Source organism: Theropithecus gelada, chromosome 7b (genome assembly GCF_003255815.1).
Source record: "Theropithecus gelada isolate Dixy chromosome 7b, Tgel_1.0, whole genome shotgun sequence".
Classification (NCBI taxonomy): Eukaryota; Metazoa; Chordata; class Mammalia; order Primates; family Cercopithecidae; genus Theropithecus; species Theropithecus gelada.
In genome coordinates, this window is record NC_037675.1 from 93369992 (window position 1) to 93390769 (window position 20778).

At 37.3% G+C, this 20778-nt stretch overlaps 1 protein-coding gene across 2 annotated transcripts in view; it reads right to left on the minus strand.

Moving 5' to 3' along the window:
- Positions 1–3272: 3272 nt before the first annotated feature.
- TRIP11 (thyroid hormone receptor interactor 11) overlaps positions 3273–20778 on the minus strand; it is a 75521-nt gene continuing 58015 nt past the window's right edge. For both annotated transcript variants that reach the window (XM_025392457.1, XM_025392455.1), the window contains exons 17-21: positions 11703–11784; positions 10454–10568; positions 9911–10027; positions 7987–8131; positions 3273–5279 (exon numbers count right to left, since the gene is read on the minus strand). In XM_025392457.1, coding sequence (XP_025248242.1) covers positions 5059–5279; positions 7987–8131; positions 9911–10027; positions 10454–10568; positions 11703–11784 — 680 coding nt within the window. In that variant the 3' untranslated portion in view covers positions 3273–5058. The remainder of the gene's footprint in view (positions 5280–7986; positions 8132–9910; positions 10028–10453; positions 10569–11702; positions 11785–20778) is intronic.

Sequence of the window (20778 nt, forward strand, 5' to 3'; positions counted from 1 at the left end):
CATCTACACGGCTCTAGTCAAAGGCAACAACCACCCTCTGGTCCTCGAGTCCGCACAGGCTTCTTAAAACACCTCTCCAGCCCTCACAGCAGCAGGCACTTCATGCATTGACCTCTCCTCACCTTTCGGAAAGAACTCCTGGCTTCAGTAACTCCCTGACATTCTTATCTACCCTTCGACAGTGATAAACTTTGAACATCTGTATAGAATTTTGGACTTTAGAAGGCATTTCCACAAGTGGCACATTTATTCGTTTAATAAACATTGTGAATGAATGTGTCATTTGATCCTAACCCCATGGGGTTTACTAGGTAGGTGTCGGCTCATTTCAGAGATGAGAAAAATAAGACCCACAGTCAAGGTAATTCTGACAGGTCACACAGAAAGGGTCAAAATCAGTACTCCAATCATGCTGTCAACTTTAAAAGCCACGATCCTTCCAGTATTGCCATCATATGAACCACTTAGCAGCACTCAAGATCCACAGCTAAGAAAAAATGAAGACATACTGATTATCTTGCAAAAGGACCAGAGGCCAATGATGTACAATACCCTCTGAAGGAAAAAAAAAGGCTGGTTAAAACCTCTCAGATCCTCTTTTAATCTTTTTTTTTGAGACAGAGTCTCGCTCTATCACCCAGGCTGGAGTGCAATGGCGTGACTTCGGCTCAATGCAACCCCCACTTCCCAGGTTCAAGCAATTCTTCTACCTCAGCCTCCTGAGTAGCTGGGATTACAGGCATGTGCCACCATGCCTGGCTAATTTTTGTATTTTTGTTGAGACGAGGTTATGCTTGAGATTATGTAGGAAAACAGAATTTCTGAGATTATGTATGAAAACAGAATTTGAAAATCCTGTTTTCATACATAATCTCAAGCATCTTATAAATTGTTCATGCTAAAAATTTCCAAGGCTCAAACAGTATCCTAATAGCAGACATCCGGTGAATAAAGACATTAGCTTCAGTAGTTCATCAACTACTGCTACAAACAACATGTGTAAGTCATTTCTGAAGAAAAAGTCAGCAGCTGTTTGCTAAAAATTTTTTTATTGTGAATGAAGACATTGCCAACTTACATATATCATTTTTATTTGGAGTATTTTTTTTTGCCTTGCAGTGCTCCTGAGAAATTCAAAAATGCATTAACTTTAGCTCTATAAATAACACAACCTAATATTAAGGTTGTGTTGGAAATTTCCCACATTTAGATATTTCCCTAAAAATCAAAAGACAATTTAAATTGTTTTACATAGAGAAACCTTAATAAGTATTTAACTTTTTAATAAATTAAAAAGTAAAGACTGGCAAATAATCACAAATGTCAGAACATTAAAGCAGCATTTTTTTCCATAGGAATATATAAAATAAATATCATCTATACTTACTTGATATTTACAAAACTTAAAGATAAATTTTTGTGGATGGAAGATGTTTTAAATACTTCGATATGTGGAAAACTTCATTCTTTAAAAATCAGGTTCAAATGCTTTTAAGTGTGACGCATAATAGCGTATCCTAAAAAATTCTCATCACTCTCCTGTCCCTGAAGACACAGCTCTTCCCCCCATTGATTGGATAAGTATTTTGATAGTTTCTGTACCCTTTTCAATTAACCATTAAGACGTTAAAAGAAACCTAAGGCTTTATTTGGGGAGATATTGGACGTTTTAATTGGCTAGTTGGAAAGAAGCCATTCCTTTTTTCCTACGGTTTTGTTGTTTAGTTTTGTTTCATTTTTTAAAAAGCAAAAATGACAGGAATGAAAATTCAAACAATTTGATCCAGTATTATGCTAAAACTAAATTCAGTAGTTGGATGAATTTTCTACTACAGTATAGAGGTTGAAAACCATTAGGAATGTGGTAAAAAAAAAAACTATGGCAGCGAAGGTGGAATTCAACCACAAATTCTACTGAGTGAATAGAGAAATAAACAGAAAAATTACTGTAGTTAAAATATTGCAGTTAAACGCACTGTTAGCAATGTCCTGTGCCAACATTAGAATTATATGCTTCATCACTGTCTGGTTACTAAGACGGTTCAGTGAGCAGGTGGTTCATCTCTGACACAACTAAGTTTCAGAAAACTCGATGACTTATATCTGGTTTAGATCAACGAACACTTAGTATACATACCAGTCAGCTATAGTTTCAATGGCACAATGAAAACATTAGGTACTACAGCTTTTTTTTTTTTCGAGACGGAGTCTCGCTCTGTCGCTCAGGCTGGAGTACAGTGGAGTGGTTGCTCACTGCAACCTCCACTTCCCAGGGTCAAGCGATTCTCCTGCCTCAGCCTCCGGAGTAGCTGCGATTACAGGCGCCTGCCACCATGCCCAGCTAATTTTTGTATTTTTAGTAGAGATGGGGTTTCAACATGTTGGCCAGGCTGGTCTTGAACTCCTGACCTCAGGTGATCCACTCGCCTCAGCCTCCCAAAGTTCTGGGATTACAGGCGTGAGCCACCATGCCCGGCCAGTATTATAGCTTTAGGACAAGGTCACATACTTATTTAAATAGCAGCCATTTAATATCATGCTCTGTGATGTTTAGCTATGCAATCCACCCACAACAGCTTTTAAACTTACGTTAAACTCTGGGATGAGAGGGGGACAACTTGTTTTGGTCAGAGAAGGAAATACTCAAAAATATCACAAAAGGCATTTCAAATATGATGACATAGTACTTAAATACCAACCATGCATCTCTTTTTCAAATTAAAAGAGAACTTTTTTTACATATTCTATTTCTTAAAAATAAAGGACCATGTGTCTTTTTTTTTAACTTAGAAAGTAGTATTTCATTTCTCCACACTGAAATGAAATTTCAATGGCAAGCAGCAAACAATGTAGGATAGTCAGTGAAAGTATCTTTGTTAGGAGCATATAAAAACCAAGGAGTAATAACTCACAGAGAAATAATAATAGGCGGCCGGGCGCGGTGGCTCAAGCCTGTAATCCCAGCACTTTGGGAGGCCGAGATGGGCGGATCACGAGGTCAGGAGATCGAGACCATCCTGGCTAACACGGTGAAACCCCGTCTCTACTAAAAATACAAAAAACTAGCCGGGCGAGGTGGCAGGCGCCTGTAGTCCCAGCTACTCGGGAGGCTGAGGCAGGAGAATGGCGTGAACCCGGGAGGCGGAGCTTGCAGTGAGCTGAGATCCGGCCACTGTACTCCAGCCTGGGCGGCAGAGCAAGACTCCGTCTCAAGAAAAAAAAAAAAAAAAAAGAAAAAAAAAGAAATAATAATAGGCAAAAACCAAGAAGATGCAGTTTGACAGTTCTAATATAGAACTTGTATGACAACTTCCTTTAAAGTATAGTAAATAAAGAATGGCAATATAAATTAGTGATCTAAGGAGATACAAGACATTCTGAAGCAGCATTCTCAGTTACTTCATTTTTCAGAAAAACAAGTTTCACCCATCAACATGGAATTAAGACTTCTTGTCTTCCAAATACATTAGAAAGTACAGTTAATCACAGTAAAACCTGCAAATAACCAAATCCAGTTCTGACCTCAGCCAGGACTATTCACATATTTGAATTTGTTTTATTTTCATCCTTCCTTGTTATACAAATGTTTCTATTTTAAAAGCATATAGAAATTTACAAAATTTGCAAGAAATGTCTTTTTAAATGTACAACTTCAACAACTAATAAAAATATGAACATCCAGATACAGTTAAGTTTCAAGTTGGGATTTTTTTAAAATAATGGGTTTATGAAAAATTAAAGAAATACTTTAAGTTTCAAACATCTGGGTACTGGTGCTATCAAAGTGATTTCACTGCCCTCAGTGGCCACCGTGATGAGAACAGTTGACTCTCGGATTGCTGTACCTCATATGTCAACACTGTGGATGGAGGCAGAAGTGGCATGCTCAGTGATATTGCTAATTATACTTATGTAGATGCAGCTGTATGGTTTAACGCTTATATGAAAGTTGTATGAATTTGTGTAAAGAAACATTTAGTTTTAAGATGGTATCTTTAAATAGATAGCTTAGCTGCTAAAACTAAGTGATATACCTGCACTATACGCTCAATAAAAAGGAACAAACTAGTGGTACATCCAAAACCTTGGATGGATCTCAAGGTGATTATGCTGAGTGAAAAAAAGCCAGTCTCAAGAGGTTATATATTGATTCAATTTATATAACATTCTCAAAATAACAAAATGACTGAGATGGAGAACAGTTGGTGGTTGTCAGGGATTAAGGAGGAAGGGCCAGGGAGAGAGGTGGCAATGATTATGAGAGGGCAACATGGGGGATGCTTGTAATGGAAGTCTTCTGTGTCTTGCCTGTGGTGGTAGTCACATGAATCTACACACAGGGCCAGGTGCGGTGGCTCATGCCTGTAATCCCAGCACTTTGAGAGGCCGAGGTGGGAGGATCACTCGAGCCCAGGAGTTTGAGGGCAGCCTGGCGACATAGTGAGACCCCATCTCTACTTAAAACAAACAAAAAAACAATCTACACACATGATAATATTGCACAGGACCAAATACATACTTCACCTCAGGGTACCTATCACCTTCCAGCAACAATCTTGTTGGCCTGTCTCCACAAAGTCCTCTAAAGATGATCAATATATGCTTCAAATCAACTTTCCGCACTATGCAGAGAAGCCAATACTAGTATTTTTTTATCCTTTATTAAAAAAAAAAAACCAAAAAAAAACAACTCTCTTGATAAACCACAATCTCTAGCTTAAATGAACTTGGAAATCATAGAAGGAAATAAAAAGCTGCCATACAGGTAACTAGTACTTTTGTCTGTCTGTATTTTTGTAAATTAAGGTAAAAGATAAATTAAATGTTCCTAGCTTAAATTAGGTCAAATCAGAAGGAATAAAGCAGATTATATAGCAAACACTTGCTCCTGACACCTGCAGTTTCTAAAAGCATTAGGAATATTTTTATTAAATTCAGAGAACGCATAACTGCGAACAAATACATGACTTTTTCCCAAAGGCCACTTTGTGATAAAGTACATACATATAGTGTTCATGGTTTCTTTAAAGTGCTAGATTGTCTCTGGCTGAGAATCATCTATTGCTTTAAAAGGTCTTTCAGCACAACCCCAGCGCTGCTGTCAGGCAACGCTGGCAAAGGTGTAAATGTGGGCAAAACATCTGAGATGGGTTTGAGAAGAAGATGCCCGGGCCCACCAGGTCCAAGTCCAGCTGGGTTAATAAGAGGCACAGCTGCCGAGCGAGGAGCCAAAAACGGATTTACATCTGTTCTTCTACCAGACCTGGATTCCGCTGTATCTAAAGAATAAAATATGGATTTAGTCTCCTATCTTGCACAAATAAGTCAAAATGAAATAACTCTCTGAATATAAGTAATAGCATGAAGAAAGTTATCTATGTAATATTGTTAAATTGATTAACAGATAAATAAAAATAATCAATGTATCACTTATCAACTTAAAAATGCTTCCTTGACAGTAATAACACTGATATTCAGCACATCTTTTTGGACTGTTCTTAATTCAAAATGAAAACATAGCCAGGCGCGGTGGCTCACGCCTGTAATCCCAGCACCTTGGGAGGCTGAGGTGGGCAGATCACCTGAGGTCAGGAGTTTGAGACCAGCCTGGCCAACATAGTGAAACACCATCTCTACTAAAAATACAAAATAAAAAATTAGCTGGGTGTGGTGGCGGGTGCCTGTAATCCCAGCTACTTGGGAGGCTGAGGCTGGAGAATCGCTTGAACCTAGGAGGCAGAGGTTGCAGTGACTGGAGATTGCACCATTGCACTCCAGCCTGGGCAACAAGAGCAAAGCTCCATCTCAAAAACAAAAAATTAAAATTAAAAAAAAAAATGAAAGCACAAATAGGCCTCAATTCCTAAACACAAATACTAATCTGTATGGCTAAAATCTGACTAATGTTCACTCTTGGTATTTCAAAACATTTTCTGATAAAAAACCAATGCTATACATGACAGGAGGATGAAAGAAGATAAGGAATAAGAGGAATGAATAGGGAAAGAAAAGGCAAGAGAATAGTATTTGTATGCTTATCTAATACTTTATTAAACACATTAAAACTCTTGTTTTATACTTAAATACCAGTTATGTAACTGATGAACTTCATTTACCATAATAACAGCTTTTTAAATGGTGTCATCTATGTTGCAAGGCAAACTCTTTACTTACCCACCTGAATAATGAAGGATTTGAGGAGTTATATTTTCCCCAAATAATTATAATAAAGAAAAACAAACCCATATTACAATAACAGTTCAGAAGAAAAAACAATATATACATACCTTACCTGATCATGTTTTAGGCGGTCAAAGGTTTGAAAACAATCTTGATTAGATTCTTTTTCTGTGACGTTGGGCTAATACAATTCCTTTTTATTGGAATAGGTAAATTCCTAATGTTTTAGTGGACAGATTCTGCTTTAATACCCAACACCACTAACAGCTTCAATGGTAAGAGACAAGCAATCCTTTGAAGGTACCCACTTCAGCAATGGGAAACTCAAATAAAAAGACCTCCTAAAGCAAAGAAAGCACTAAGACAAATTCATCAAATCTGCTTATCATTGAGCACTCCTAGGGTTCCCAAGCTGTACTTTCCTGTGAATGACAACTTTCCAAACTCTGGGCAAGCTTCCGGTGTTACCTAGTGAGCTCTGACACACTTCCAAATTCAGGATTAAAGATTAAGCTTGCTTTGTACATGCAATGCCTATATCAACCCAAACCATCACTAGCTTTTGTATCCTATCAATGCAAATCAAGCTGGGCATGGACTTAATAAAATAAAGGGGAAAGGTAGGAAAGAGGAAGAAAAGGGAGAGAAAAGAAGGGGAAGGGAGGGAGAGAGAGGGATAAGAAAGAAGAAGGGAAGAAAAGGGGAAGGAAGGGTGGGAAAAGAAGGGGAAAGGAGGAAGGGAAGAGAGGGAGGGAAAGAGCCTGCCATAACGAATTTGGGAATCTATTTCAAGATGCTACCACCTAGTGTAACAAGAAAAACTGTTTTCAGTATAGTCTACATCTCTTATATAAAGTTATGACTTTTCACTAAACTTAGCAGTCAAAACTACTATCTAAAGGGCTGATAAATTTTACTACTTTCCCTTCCTATACAAGTCCAGAAAAATAGAAATATTTATCTAAATGACAGAAGTTTTAAAAATTTCAGAATATAAATTATTATTTTATCCAAATTTAAGCACTGATGTGTGATATAAATGAGTATATAACATATACCTTTACAGTCCAATTAGTAAACATGTTAGTCTATATTAAAATATGAAGATTTCAGAAAATAGCTCTTTCAATAAAGAATTTATTGTCCAACAGATTATAATTCAATTTCAATTTGATAAATTTTCCTGCATGCCAGTATACATGACATGAACATACATAAAACCCTTACAATTCAGTGGGACAGAAGAATATGTACACATGTTAACCACCACCAACCATCCGCTCTAGGAAGATCTTTCAACATAAAAGAGTGATTTCTACATTCTTGGAGTCTCAGTCAGTTTGTTAAACTGCGCTTATATACATTAACATGCCTATGTTTGGTTACTGAGTGTAGCACTTAAATTTTCAAAGGAGAAAAACCCTTCTCAAACTATATACACACATCTAACTTGGATTAGCAAGAAACACCATTAGTGAGAAAGGAAAGCAGGTGGCCAAGAAAGATGTAACCAGTTCCCCATTACTTCCAGAGGAATAATTCAAAGCTGGTTAGGCAGACAGAGAATTATTATTCAGATATACAAAGGGAGGATATTTCTTACCATTTAAATTAATCTAAGTCAATTAAATATCAGATTGCTACAAGAATATATGAAGCAAAAGTCTGATGCCTTACTGGAATTCTGGAAGTCCTCATTACACAGTTTCAAAAACACTAAACATTTAGTTAATATCACTGTGAAACATAATCATACATTAAACATTCAATTTTTAAATTATAGAAAAATTAAATCTCTAGTTTTACCTTTAAAACTTTCTGGTGCATTTGTATCTCGTTTTCTTCTTCCTGGTGAATCCAGAGGTTTCATATCATGAACAGAAAGCTTTGGTGGTGGAATGGATGGATGAGATTCTGTTTCTAGAAATTTAACAAAAAGTTCTGAAAAAGACTAAGAAAAAATATTTTGGTTATATTAGGCTAGATAATTACGTTATATTCACTACAACTAAGGACATGTACCAGCTTTTCTAATTAAATATTAAAAACTAATCATGCCATTTGAATAATTTTTTAACAAATCAGCTTTGTGAACAATTGAAAATACTAGCATTTTTTTTATTTTTATTTTTTTTGAGACGGAGTCTCGCTCTGTCGCCCAGGCTGGAGTGCAATGGTGCTATCTCGGCTCACTGCAAGCTCCGCTTCCCAGGTTCAAGTGATTCTCCTGCCTCAGCCTCCTGAGTAGCTGGGATTACAGGTGCGTGCCACCACGCCCAGCTAATTTTTGTATTTTTCGCAGAGATGGGGTTTCATCATGTTGATCAGGCTGGTCTCAAACTCCTGACTTTGTGATCCGCACACTTTGGCTTCCCAAAGTGCTGGGATTACAGGCGTGAGCCACCACACCCAGCCTAAAATACTAGCACTTTAGATAGACAATCATCATTACAAAAATTTAACAATTTAATCAATAGTCTTTGATGGTAACACTCACTTCTAGCACCTCATGGTCAGAATTAGCCAACTGATAATACTTATTTTTCTTGCCATCAATGAATAGCACTTAATGAATCTGATCATTTTAATAACTATTAACACAAACATAAAAAATTAAATGAAAGGAAAACACACATTAGACATAATTTTCTAGTTAGGTCCAACCAATGAATATAACAGCAAAAGATCACCAATAACATTATCAGATTAAAATAATGTAGTGTAGACCTTTCCTTTAAATTAAATTTTATGCCAGTCAAGTAAAATGGGTTTTATCTTTAACCAGCTCTGGGTAAGTCACCTATCCTTCATGTCCTCTTTATTAAAAAAGTAAGAGAGGTCGGGTGTGGTGGCTCACACCTGTAACGCCAGCACTTTGGGAGGCCAAGGCGGGCGGATCACTAGGTCAGGAGTTCAAGACCAGCCTGGCCAACATGATGAAACCCAGTCTCCATTAAAAATACAAAAATTAGCTGGGCGTGCTTGCTGGTGGGCACTTGTAATCCCAGCTACTCCGGAGACTGAAGCAGGAGAATTGCTTGAACCCAAGAGGCCGAGGCTGCAGTGAGCTGAGATAGTGCCACTGCACTCCAGCCTGGGCGACAGAGCAAGACTCTGTCTCAGAAAAACAAAAACAAAAACAGTAACAAAAAACTAAGAGAAAGAAACTCCACATTCTAACTCATAATGCTACTCAATTCAATTAATATTCATCTAGAGCCTACAACATACCAGGCACTGTGTTTTCATGTTTATTAACGGCCTCCTCCTTTGAGAATCTAAGTTTTATGAGGGCAGGCGCCTTGTCTATCCAGTTTGCAGCTGCATCCTCAATGCTTAGAACAGTCTAGTTCACAGCAGGTACTCAGTAAGTATTTACTGGCTCAATGATTTGGAACATATATACACAAATAAAATAAATCCTCTATCTTGCTATCATAATTTAGTAGCAAGACTGCCTATGGCAGCATGATCAAGTACAAAGGAAAAGTTAATATTTTGAAAAATAAAAGCACCATATAAAGTTAAAATAAAACCTATATGCAATAAAATTATGAAAACTGGCTTGTTATCCTTAAGCTTAATCACCTTTCTGGAACTCAGTTTCTGCAACTTCAAAATAAAAGGGTTGTATAAAATAATTTAAAAAAGAAATCTGATTCTTTGCAAGTGAACGTAATATACAGTCATTTCACTATTCACCTTAAGCAAGAATAAAATTGGTTCTTACACTATTAAGCACAGATTGCTGATTTGGTCTCAAAGGTGTGTTGGGAACACTTTTTGATCCTCCTCCAAGCCACCCAGTCATCCACCTGGTAACACCGCCCTGATCATCATGAAACAACTGAAAGATTATTTTAAAACAGACAAATATTATCAGTACAAGAAAAAAAACAAGGACCAGTTTTACATAATTTCTGATAGTTCTAAAGCATGCTCTTCAAGTTCAAGTCCTAGTAAACGTTTCCTACTGATAGAGGCTACAAATACAATAAAATGCCATCCCAAGCACCATCGCAAATGAAAGTTTGGGGATATTTCAACATTTCAGCAACCTGATATGAGAAGTGGTTTGTAAGTTACAAAACATTTAAACTATTATCATACATATTGAACAAATCAACCTCTTCAATGTTGTATGAAGTAATTCCATTTCCACACTGGGAAAATTACACTCAGTAAAAGTTACATAGAGTAAAAGGAAGTAATTGTCTACAAAGCCACTATCTGGGTTATGAATGTGTTCAGATGGCTTTCATCATCCAGTCACCTGCTCCATCTCCTCCCTTCTGACGCCCAGGATGCTCCCCATCAACCGTAACACTTCATGACGCTGATTTTTCGGTGTGTGGAAATGACCAATGAAGAGGTTTCTCATTAGGACTCTGAAAATAAAGGCAGAAACAGCTCAAGTGAACTCAACATTAAGTGCACGCAAACACTAAACATAGAAATATTTAATTATATTAAACAATTAAGTATTTACTTATTAAAAAGTCTAAACAAAATATTTTAAAGTGTCTTTAAAAAATCTTGACAAGTCTAATATTTCAAACAAAATAAAATAAAAAAGAATATTTAAAACATCCCAAAATGTATTTTTTTTTTTCTCGCTCTGTCGCCCAAGCTGGGGTGCAGTGGCCAGATCTCAGCTCACTGCAAGCTCCGCCTCCCGGGTTTACGCTATTCTCCAGCCTCAGCCTCCTGAGTAGCTGGGACTACAGGCGCCCGCCACCTCGCCCGGCTAGTTTTTTTTTTTTTTTTGTATTTTATAGTAGAGACGGGGTTTCACCGTGCACCATGTTAGCCAGGATGGTCTCGATCTCCTGACTTCATGATCCGCCCGTCTCCGCCTCCCAAAGTGCTGGGATTACAGGCTTGAGCCACCGCGCCCGGCCGATGTATACCTTTTAAAACCTCACTTACTAGCCACCCACTTTCTTCAACCCAGTAACTGACTGAGGTGGTGCCTCCTTAGTAATTCCAAGCGCCTGACTGGGCCAATGTTCACCTGAAGCAGAAACTTAAATGGTGATGACTGTTGTGTTTAATGTTATGCTTATATTTCCCCATTCAAATTTATTAAAAATTTACTAATAATATATACATTTTAAAAATATTAAAGGAGCTACTGTTACATAGATACCGAGGTTTCAGATCTAATACATTTGAGCAAGATTACATTCATTTAAGGACAGTAAAAGAAGCAACAAAGAATGGTAAACGTAAATTTTTTATTTTCTAAGTACTTCTTACTGAGGTGATATTTTAGCTCTTCCATATGGTTTTAAGAAAAAAAAATGCGTTGGAAAAAAATCTACATTAAAAATAAAAGAAGGTAAGTGATTCTGCTGACTTCTCATTAAAGCTGCATCCTTCCTCACTACAGAGTAAGGGGAAAAAAGGCTTTTGAAAAATTTAATCACATATAAACATCTATATTTAGAAGTTGTTTTTTTTTTTTTAACCATAAAAGCAATTTCCACAAAATATACAAACATTAAAAGGAAAAAGCATACTTGTCCACTTTTCCTTCTGAGCTGTTTGCTAAGTTCATCAATTTCTTTTGTACATCATCCAGCATTTCTTGTCGGAGCTCATCTGTTGTAAAATATGTGAAAAAAGATAGCCATTAACTGATTAAAATAGTCTGGATGACTATATAATGAGATTTATGAGATCTTTATTATAACCTCTGAATATATACACTTATTCTAATTGGGAATACTCAATAACTTCCATTTCTTCTTTGGTCCAGGGAACCAGGCTCTCATATAGAAATCCTCTAGAAGCCAGAGTACATTAATTCACATGGTTTACTCCCAAGAAAGTAATCAACTCTGTAATACAACGCTGAAAAACCAAGAAAGGTTTTCATCCTCTTTAAAAACTTAATAGCAAAGAAGAGATTTTCATCACTGCCTCCTTGCATGAAACATTTCCAGAGCCACTCTTATTTAATGGGAGGAAGTGGAAAGGACAATTTAATATTTTCCTTTTTCTATTTTCCTGGCCAGACTGTTTTTGGTGAGCTGACTAAGAAGTGTATCTAACACAACTAAGACCATGGCTCAAGATGCAGCAGATAGGACAAACCATTCTGGGGGTAAGGAAATTGCAAAATATAATAATCGGCTCTAATATACAAATCAAGATACTACAGCTTACGACTGGTTTAGAAAGATGCCCGGACTATTTTATTTTTAAATTATTCTTTTAAAAGGAAGCAAAATCCATAAAATCTTGCTGGAATAGCTGGAATTTAAGCAGTATTAAAGGCAAAGTCTAGAATTACAACAGGAGATACCCTGTTCCTAAATTCAGCCACGCCACAGGGCAAGGATTTCTGGACTTAAGGAACTCTCCATCAAACACGGAGTTTACAGCTGTTATGCCAGAAATGAATAGTTTGAGCTGAAAGAGATGCTCACTAATTTTAAGCTAGATTATCAGTTTTTGTTCTGAAAGAAATGAAGAGGAGAGCTCTATCTAGAAACATTCACATCCAAATGCTAGACTCTGCCACAAACCTTTTTCTTTGAATTATGCTGTATTTTCCTAGTAGTAGCTGGATACAAGTTCCTTTACCAGATATGACTTACAAACATTTTTTTCCCCATTCTGTGAGTTGTCATCTCACTTTCTTGATATCTTCTGAAGCATAAAAGTTTTCCATTTAGGCCGGGTGCAGTGGCTCAAGCCTGTAATCCCAGCACTTTGGGAGGCCAAGACGGGCGGATCACGAGGTCAGGAGATCGAGACCATCCTGGCTAACACGGTGAAACCCCGTCTCTACTAAAAATACAAAAAACTAGCTGGGCGAGGTGGCGGGCGCCTGTAGTCCCAGCTACTTGGGAGGCTGAGGCAGGAGAATGGCGTAAACCCAGGAGGCGGAGCTTGCAGTGAGCTGAGATCCGGCCACTGCACTCCAGCCCGGGCGACACAGCGAGACTCCATCTCAAAAAAAAAAAAAAAAAAAAAAAAAAAAGTTTTCCATTTTTATGAAGTCCAATGTAGTTTTTCTTTTGTTGCTTGTGCTTTTGGCATCATATCTAAGAAACTATACCTAACCCAACACCTATGTTTTAAGCGTTTTATAGTTTTAATTCTAAAATTTAGGCCTACTCTCCATTTTGAGTTAATCTTTGTGCATGGTGTGAGGTAGGGGTCCAACTTCATTCTTTTGCACATGGATATCCACTTGTTCCAGCATTATATGGTGAAGAAACTATTCTTCTGGCACCCTTTTTGGAAATCAATTGATCATAAATGTATGGTATATTTCTAGACTCTAAATTCCCACTGTAAGAATTCCGCAAATGTTTTGTCATTTTTTTTCTTTTTTTCCTGCCTGGAAAGCTCTTTTCCATCAGGACTGCCTATTAACTCCTATTTACCTTTCATGTCTCTGTTTCCAACTCACTTTCTTAAAGAATTTTCCTCTGAGCCTTACAGATGAGGCCAGGTAGGCTTTATGTTTTCATTCTGCTCTGTACAATGCTTCTGTACAATGCCCAAAATTCCGATTTGTGGTACTAAATTCATATATAAAATATCTTGTTTAACTGTTTACGATGGCTTGTGGTTTTCCTAAATTGCAGAAATCTAACTTGCAAAATGTCATTCATATAATAGGCCAATTTTACCAAAACAGAGATGGTTGCCATAACCATATTATAAAAGCAAGGTCTGTATTTGGAAAATCTACTACAAACTTTTCCTTTCCTGTCTTTCCAGTAAGGAATTTAAACTTGGATGAGAGAGGGAGAGAGAGAAGGGGAGAGAGAGGGCGAAAATGTGGGGGTGGACAGGACTGTTATTAAAGTCTGAGTCAGTAAAAGACACTTTAGATTCCTAATGTGCACATGTATACTACTAGCACATGGTGTTATCTGGACCTTTTCTAGTACTACATTCTGAATGTAAATAGAACTCAGCAAATAAGTCAATCTCTTGTTACTGTTTTGACTTAACTGTCCCACTCACAAACTAAAGTAAGAGCCAGTAAAGATGGGCATGGTCTTCTCCTTCCTCATCCATTCCTCCCCAAGGCTATAGAAAGATAGCACAGAAACAGAGGTCAAACTTAGCTACCCTACCCCCAATCCCCACCTTCCTTTTCTCTGAGATTTCCCTTCTCCTACCTACTTTCCTCTAAAATTAATAATTTGTATATTGATTACATGTCTATATAATAATTTGGTTATATTGGGTTATATATAAAATATATGTGTGTGTATATATATTTGAGACAGGGTCTCGCTCTGTTGCCCAGGCTGTGGCATGATTACAGCTCACTGCAGCCTCAAACTCCTGGGGTCAAGCCATGCTCCTGTCTCAACCTCAGGAATAGCTGAGATTACCAGTGTGCACCACCACAACCAGCTAATTTCTGACTTTTTGTAGAGATGGGGTCTCATGATGTTGCCTAGGCTGGTCTCAAACTTCCGCATTCAAGTAATTCTCCTGCCATAGCCTTCCAAAATGTTGGGATTACAAGTGTGAGCCACTGTGCCTGTCCCTATATAAAATATATTATCAAACTTAATTTCACCTATAGCTTTTTACTGTTTTAACATGGTCACTAAAAAATTTAAAATTACATATGGCTCACAGTATATTCCTACTGGACAGTACTACTTTAGAACATAACCAGGATATAACACTACACTATACTGTCTCATATTAAAAAAAGACAGGCTGGGCACAGTGGCTCACGCTTGTAATCCCAGCACTTTGTGAGGACAAGGTAAGCACACTGCTTGAGCTCAGGAGTTTGAGACCAGCCTGGGCAACATAGCAAAACCCTGTCTCTAGAAGAAATACAAAAATTACCCAGGTGGGGTGGCATGAGCCTGTAATTCCAGCTACTTAGGAGGCCAAGGCGGGAGGACTGCCTGAGCCCAGGAGGCAGGGATTGCAGTGACCTGAGATTGCGCCACTGCACTCCAGCCTAGACAACAGAGCGAGACCCTGTCTCTAAAAATAAATAAATAAATAAATAAAATAAAAAGAGAAAGTGAAATGACAGACATCTTCAGAGTAAAATTCACAAAGCAGAGCTAAGCCTAATACAAATTTTAGTAAAATAAAGTAGAAAATTTTAACTTTGCTCTATGAAAAACTGATCAAGAAATCAAACTGTTTAAAAGTCCAAATCAAAAATACTTTCTTGATGAAAACTTACTAAGATTGGTATGATTTTTATTAAAGTCTCTGTATTCAGAAAGGTAGAGTCAAAACATCCTTAAGGTGAAAATGACAGGGTTAAAATTTCCTAAACTCACTATCAGAACACACAGTTTGTCCCTGAGCTACTGTGATGCGGAATACAAAGGGCTGTTAAACTCAAGCAGTAGTTTAAATGTATTCTGATATTTGAGACTGGGGGGAAACTCGGAATTTAAGGAATGGTGCTAAAAGGATGGTATTAACTAAGAGGCGTTCGGAAAGGAAAAGAAAGTCAAACACCTACTACAAAGGTCCCCATAGATGCCTCTTTTTCTCCAGGCACCCTTATTTTCCTCCCATCAGAGATTCTGAATATTTCTCTACAAAAACTGAACTCTAATTCAAACCACAATTTTAAATCAGAACTGTATTTATATGGGCAGAGAAAATATGGTTATTCAGAAATGAGTTTTAAGCCAAATAAAATATTTCTGTGAAATAATCTCACATGCCAAAATAATTTTTTGGAAGTTAAAAAAAAAAAAAGGTGGAGGGGCACACTTTAAAAGTTCAGCAATAAAGCAACTGACATTTAGTCTAGTTTGGAAAAAGAGAAAAAGAATTACTCTACATCTATGACATAGTAAAACTTGCCATATCAGTCTTTTCTCTGGAACACCTAGACATGGTGCCATGGTCTTCAACATTTGGTTTAAAATAAAATTGAACATAAAATGTAATTGATTGCAACAAATCAGCACATCATAATTTTACATTTCATTTGTAATTAATGACAGTATACTACAATGCTGCCTTCAGAGAACATGTTAAAATGAATCATACCACATCTTAAAATGAATCATACTGCTTACAAAGTCATTTGGATATTTCATGACTAAGCTCCTGTAGGCAAGATCCAAGTCAGATTTACTGAATAGTCACCTGACTGAGAAAAAAAAGGAACACAGAACTTGAGAGTCAGAAGTGGACATGAATCATGGACCTATCACCAGGGCCAGACTTTGTTGCCTATTTTGTAAAATGAACATGCTTATCTCAAACGATTTGAGGGAATCAACTGAATGATCAAATGTGACTTTTCTAAATAGTAAAGTGTTATATAAAGCATTAGTACTTATCATCCAATTTCTTAAAATAACTAAAAAGTTCACATTTCAATCTAGCCTGAATCAGTATCACATATACTACTGTTTCATGTCAATATTTTGTGAGGTTTTCCCACCTCCATTTTGCATGTTTGTCATCTTTGAGGCCAAGGAGTCAATAGAAGGAAGAAAAAAATGTTAGAAAGATGATTTCACAAATATATATATATGTAAATAAATAAATTGCATCTGGTGTCTTATCTGCATCTGGATACCTTAAAAATAAATTTAAATATGATACAATATTAAACCTAATAAGGAAATTTAACCTCTTCATTTAACTAAATATAATCAAAGCAAAAGCTAGAAATTAGGTCTTTCTTATTACAGAATTTCAAGTTATACAAGATCACTTTTAACATATAAAATTATATATATATATATATATATTTTTTTTTAAAGACAGAGTCTTACTCTGTTGCCCAGGCTGGAGTACAGTGGCGCCCCAGCTCAGTGCAACCTCCACCTCTCAGGTTCAAGCAATTCTGCCTCAGTCTCCCGAGTAGCTGGGATTACAGGTGCCTGCCACCACGCTAATTTTTGTATTTTTAGTAGACATGGGGTTTCTCCATGTTGGCCAGGTTGGTCTTGAACTCCTGACCTCAAGTGACCCACCCACCTCAGCCTCCCAAAGTGCTGGAAGTACAGGTGTGAGCCATCACACCCAGCCCAAATAATATATTTTTAAAAGATACCATACTATTTGCAATTTGAGGTTAAGCTTTATAAGCATCTGCTTTGTCTTTCTTTTCTTTTCTTTTTTTTTTAGACAGAGTCTTGCTCTGTCACCCAGGCTGTAGTGCAGTGGCACACCCTCTGCTCACTGCAACCTCTGCCTCCCAGGTTCAAGCGATTCTTGTGCCTCAGCCTGCCGAGTAGCTGGGATTACAGGCATGCGCCACCATACCTAGCTAATTTTTTTAAATTTTTAGTAGAGACAGGGTTTCACCATGTTGGCCAAGTTGGTCTCCAACTCCTGACCTCAAGTGATCCATCTGCCTCAGCCTCCCAAAGTGCTGGGATTACACGCATGGGCCACCGTGCCCAGTCCTGCTTTGTCTTTTAACTCTATTTAATTTTCAACTGTATCCGACCCAGAATTTGAAGGTCTAGAGTATACGGTACATGTTTTGTTGTCCCATAATCATAATTGTTCATTGCTGAGTGAAAAGTATCTTTTAAAATTCTAGGCCTGGCCCAGTTGCTCACGCCTGTAATCCTAGCACTTTTGGAAGTCAAGGCAGAAGGATCATTTGAGGCCAGGAGTTCAAGACCAGCCTGAGCAATATCGAGAGACCCTGTCTCTGTCTCTATAAAATAAATAAATAAATAAGACCTTGCCTCTTAAAAATAAAAATAAACTTCTACTTCTTAGCAATGAACTCCTAGGAAAATAATTTTATTAATACAGTATAACTTCATTAATCTGAATTCCACTAGATCAGAATCTGTGATTGGTTGAGGTCTACTGGATTATATATAGACCAAATTTGGATTATTCATCAGAATTACTACGTACACTTGATTTTACATAAATATTTTTAATGTAACCGAATCGAATTTATTTTTCCTCACCATTCTCTTCCCTCAACCCTTCATTATGAATTCAGATAACCTGTACTATATTTCTCCATATTGAAACAGAACTAATTTTTTTAAAAAGAGTAAATATTATGAGTGGTTATATATTTAATTTTTACCCCTCTGGCATGTGAGACAGAATATATATTTAATTTTAAAAGTATTACCCACTTTCTTACTTATAGGCAGGAGCCACACGTTGGGTACGTATGGACATAAAAATGGGAACAGCAGGCACTGGAGATACCAGAGGGGGAAGAGGGAGAGGGAGAGAAGGGCTGAAAAACAACCTAATGGGTACTATGCTCACTACCTAAGTGACGAGCTCATTTGTACCCCAAACCTCAGTGTCAAGCAGTATACCCATGTAACAAACCTGTACAGATACCCCTGAATCCACAAGTTGAAATTAACTTTCTTTAAATGGGATATTTCACCAAAAAAATGCAGATTTCCAATGTCTCTTCAAAGATCTGAAGACATGGCAACACCGGGCCCACATTCTTGCATGGCAGCAGCTGGGTGGAGCTGAGAATCTGCTGCCTCCATAAGAAACACTCTTCAATTGATTAGTCTCTACCTAGTTTCATGTGCTCTTTTATATTATCATCATAGCCTCAGTTTACAATTTGTGCTTATGATCCATACTAAGAGATTCTTATTTCCACACGGCAACCCACTTCCACCTCCACCTTGTCAGCACTCCACTCCAACACATGCATGTGCACACATACCCACCACCCTTGGTCATTACTAGTCAACTGTATCTTCAGCCAGTTTCCAGATTATGCCAGTTTCACAGGAATTCCTCCCTCTGTCTAGAACACTCTTCCCCAGTTCTCTGTCTTCTTAGCTATACCTATTCATCATTCAAGTAAGTTCAAGTGAGCCCTTCACTAGTCTCTTCTACCCTTCCATGCTACCAACACCAAGTACAAAGGATAGCTCTTTCCTTTCTAAACCATTTGTTGCATGTATTTGACACATGTCATCTTCCCTTCCTGCCTGACTGTAAACCTCCTGAAGGCAGGACCCCTGTCTCCTGTCTTTGTATCTTTAGTGCCTATTGCAGTGCTTAGCACACAGCAAATAAACAATGAATATTTGATAAATAAGTCAAATAATGATTTTCTCTGGGAAAAGAGAATATCTGCAAAGAACAGAACACTGGACAAAAAGAATAACTTATGTTCTGAATTATGTACTCATCCATACATAAATAAGGGCAAGGACACAAAACACATAACTCAAAACATTCTTATTGCTATATCATTTACTTTTCCCTTTAAACTTGGAGGAATTTTTTTTAAACTGCAATTTCTAAAATACAGTTCAGTTGAAAAAGGTTGAATTATTTACCTAATTGACATACACTTTTTTCTTAACTCATAATTTGGTATTGTCTAGTATACCCAGATGTTTATATCATCAAAATAATTTTTTAACCATTTATGGCAATTCAGAAAACTGCATCTGGTACTTCTTATATGTTTCCTCTAAAATCACCACTTCTGCCAAAAACATCTATAAAGAAATCCCTCAAAAGGTTTGGGTAACAAAGCGTCTGGGAATGTATTTGGCCTATGTTCAACAGGACATTATATGTTTTCTTGTATAAATCATGTCCTGGAAAACGGAATGTCTTTATTTAAAATAAAAGCTTTACCATCCAGCACCGTAAAGGTAGTTCCATGGAAAACATTTTAAGCTTCTTTTATATCTGTAGTTTTAAAACATGTTTTCATGCTTCATATTACAGTAAGTTTTACTGGGACTCATTTTATACATTCTTCTAGATTTTCTTTTAAAAACCGGTCTAAGGAAATTTTCCATCCTCAACTCACAGGAGACTTTTAAAAGTAGTCATTCAACCTTCTTAAAAAAAAAATCAGTTATGCTGCCCTTTCAGATACAGGTATAAATGAGCAGACAGACCAAAAGATCTTCCTGATGTTAGAACTAAATTTGCATTGCTTATGAAAACACACTTTTCTTTGCACAACATAAAATTCACCACCTTTCTGAATCATAGTTATCAAAATAACAATATCTTGTGCTTTCTATTTCAATTTATCCAATCATTTTCTTTTTCTTTTTTTTTTTTGAGACCGAGTTTCACTCTGTTGCCCAGGCTGCAGTGCAGTGGCGTGATCTCGACTCACTGCAACCTCTACCTCCCCGGTTCAGGCAATCATTGTGGCTCAGCCTCCCAAGAAGCTGGGACTACAGGCATGAGCCACCATGCCTGGCTAATTTTTGTATTTTTAGTAGAGACGGGGTTTCACCATGTTGGCCAGGCTGGTCTCAAACTCCTGATCTCAGGTGATCCACCCACCTCGGCCTCCCAAAGTGCTGGGATTTACAGGTGTGAGCCACCATGCCCGGCCAAATCATTTTCATTTAAGCAGGAATTTATGTCAAGGATGATGGTAGAGAACAAGAAGGAAAGGAAAATGTCAAATTTGGCCATAAATATAGCAAGATAACACATTTTAATGGTTCAGTCACAGGTGTATATTTTCTCATCAATAACAATTCCATGGAAATTCTGAACTCTGATCAGCTCAGAGCAGTTAATGAAAACCACTGTCATATGTGCTTCATAGGCCACTGTATTGAGTTTGGATATGGGATGGCATGTGAAGTCTTTGGAACTGTATTGAAGAACACTTTCAGG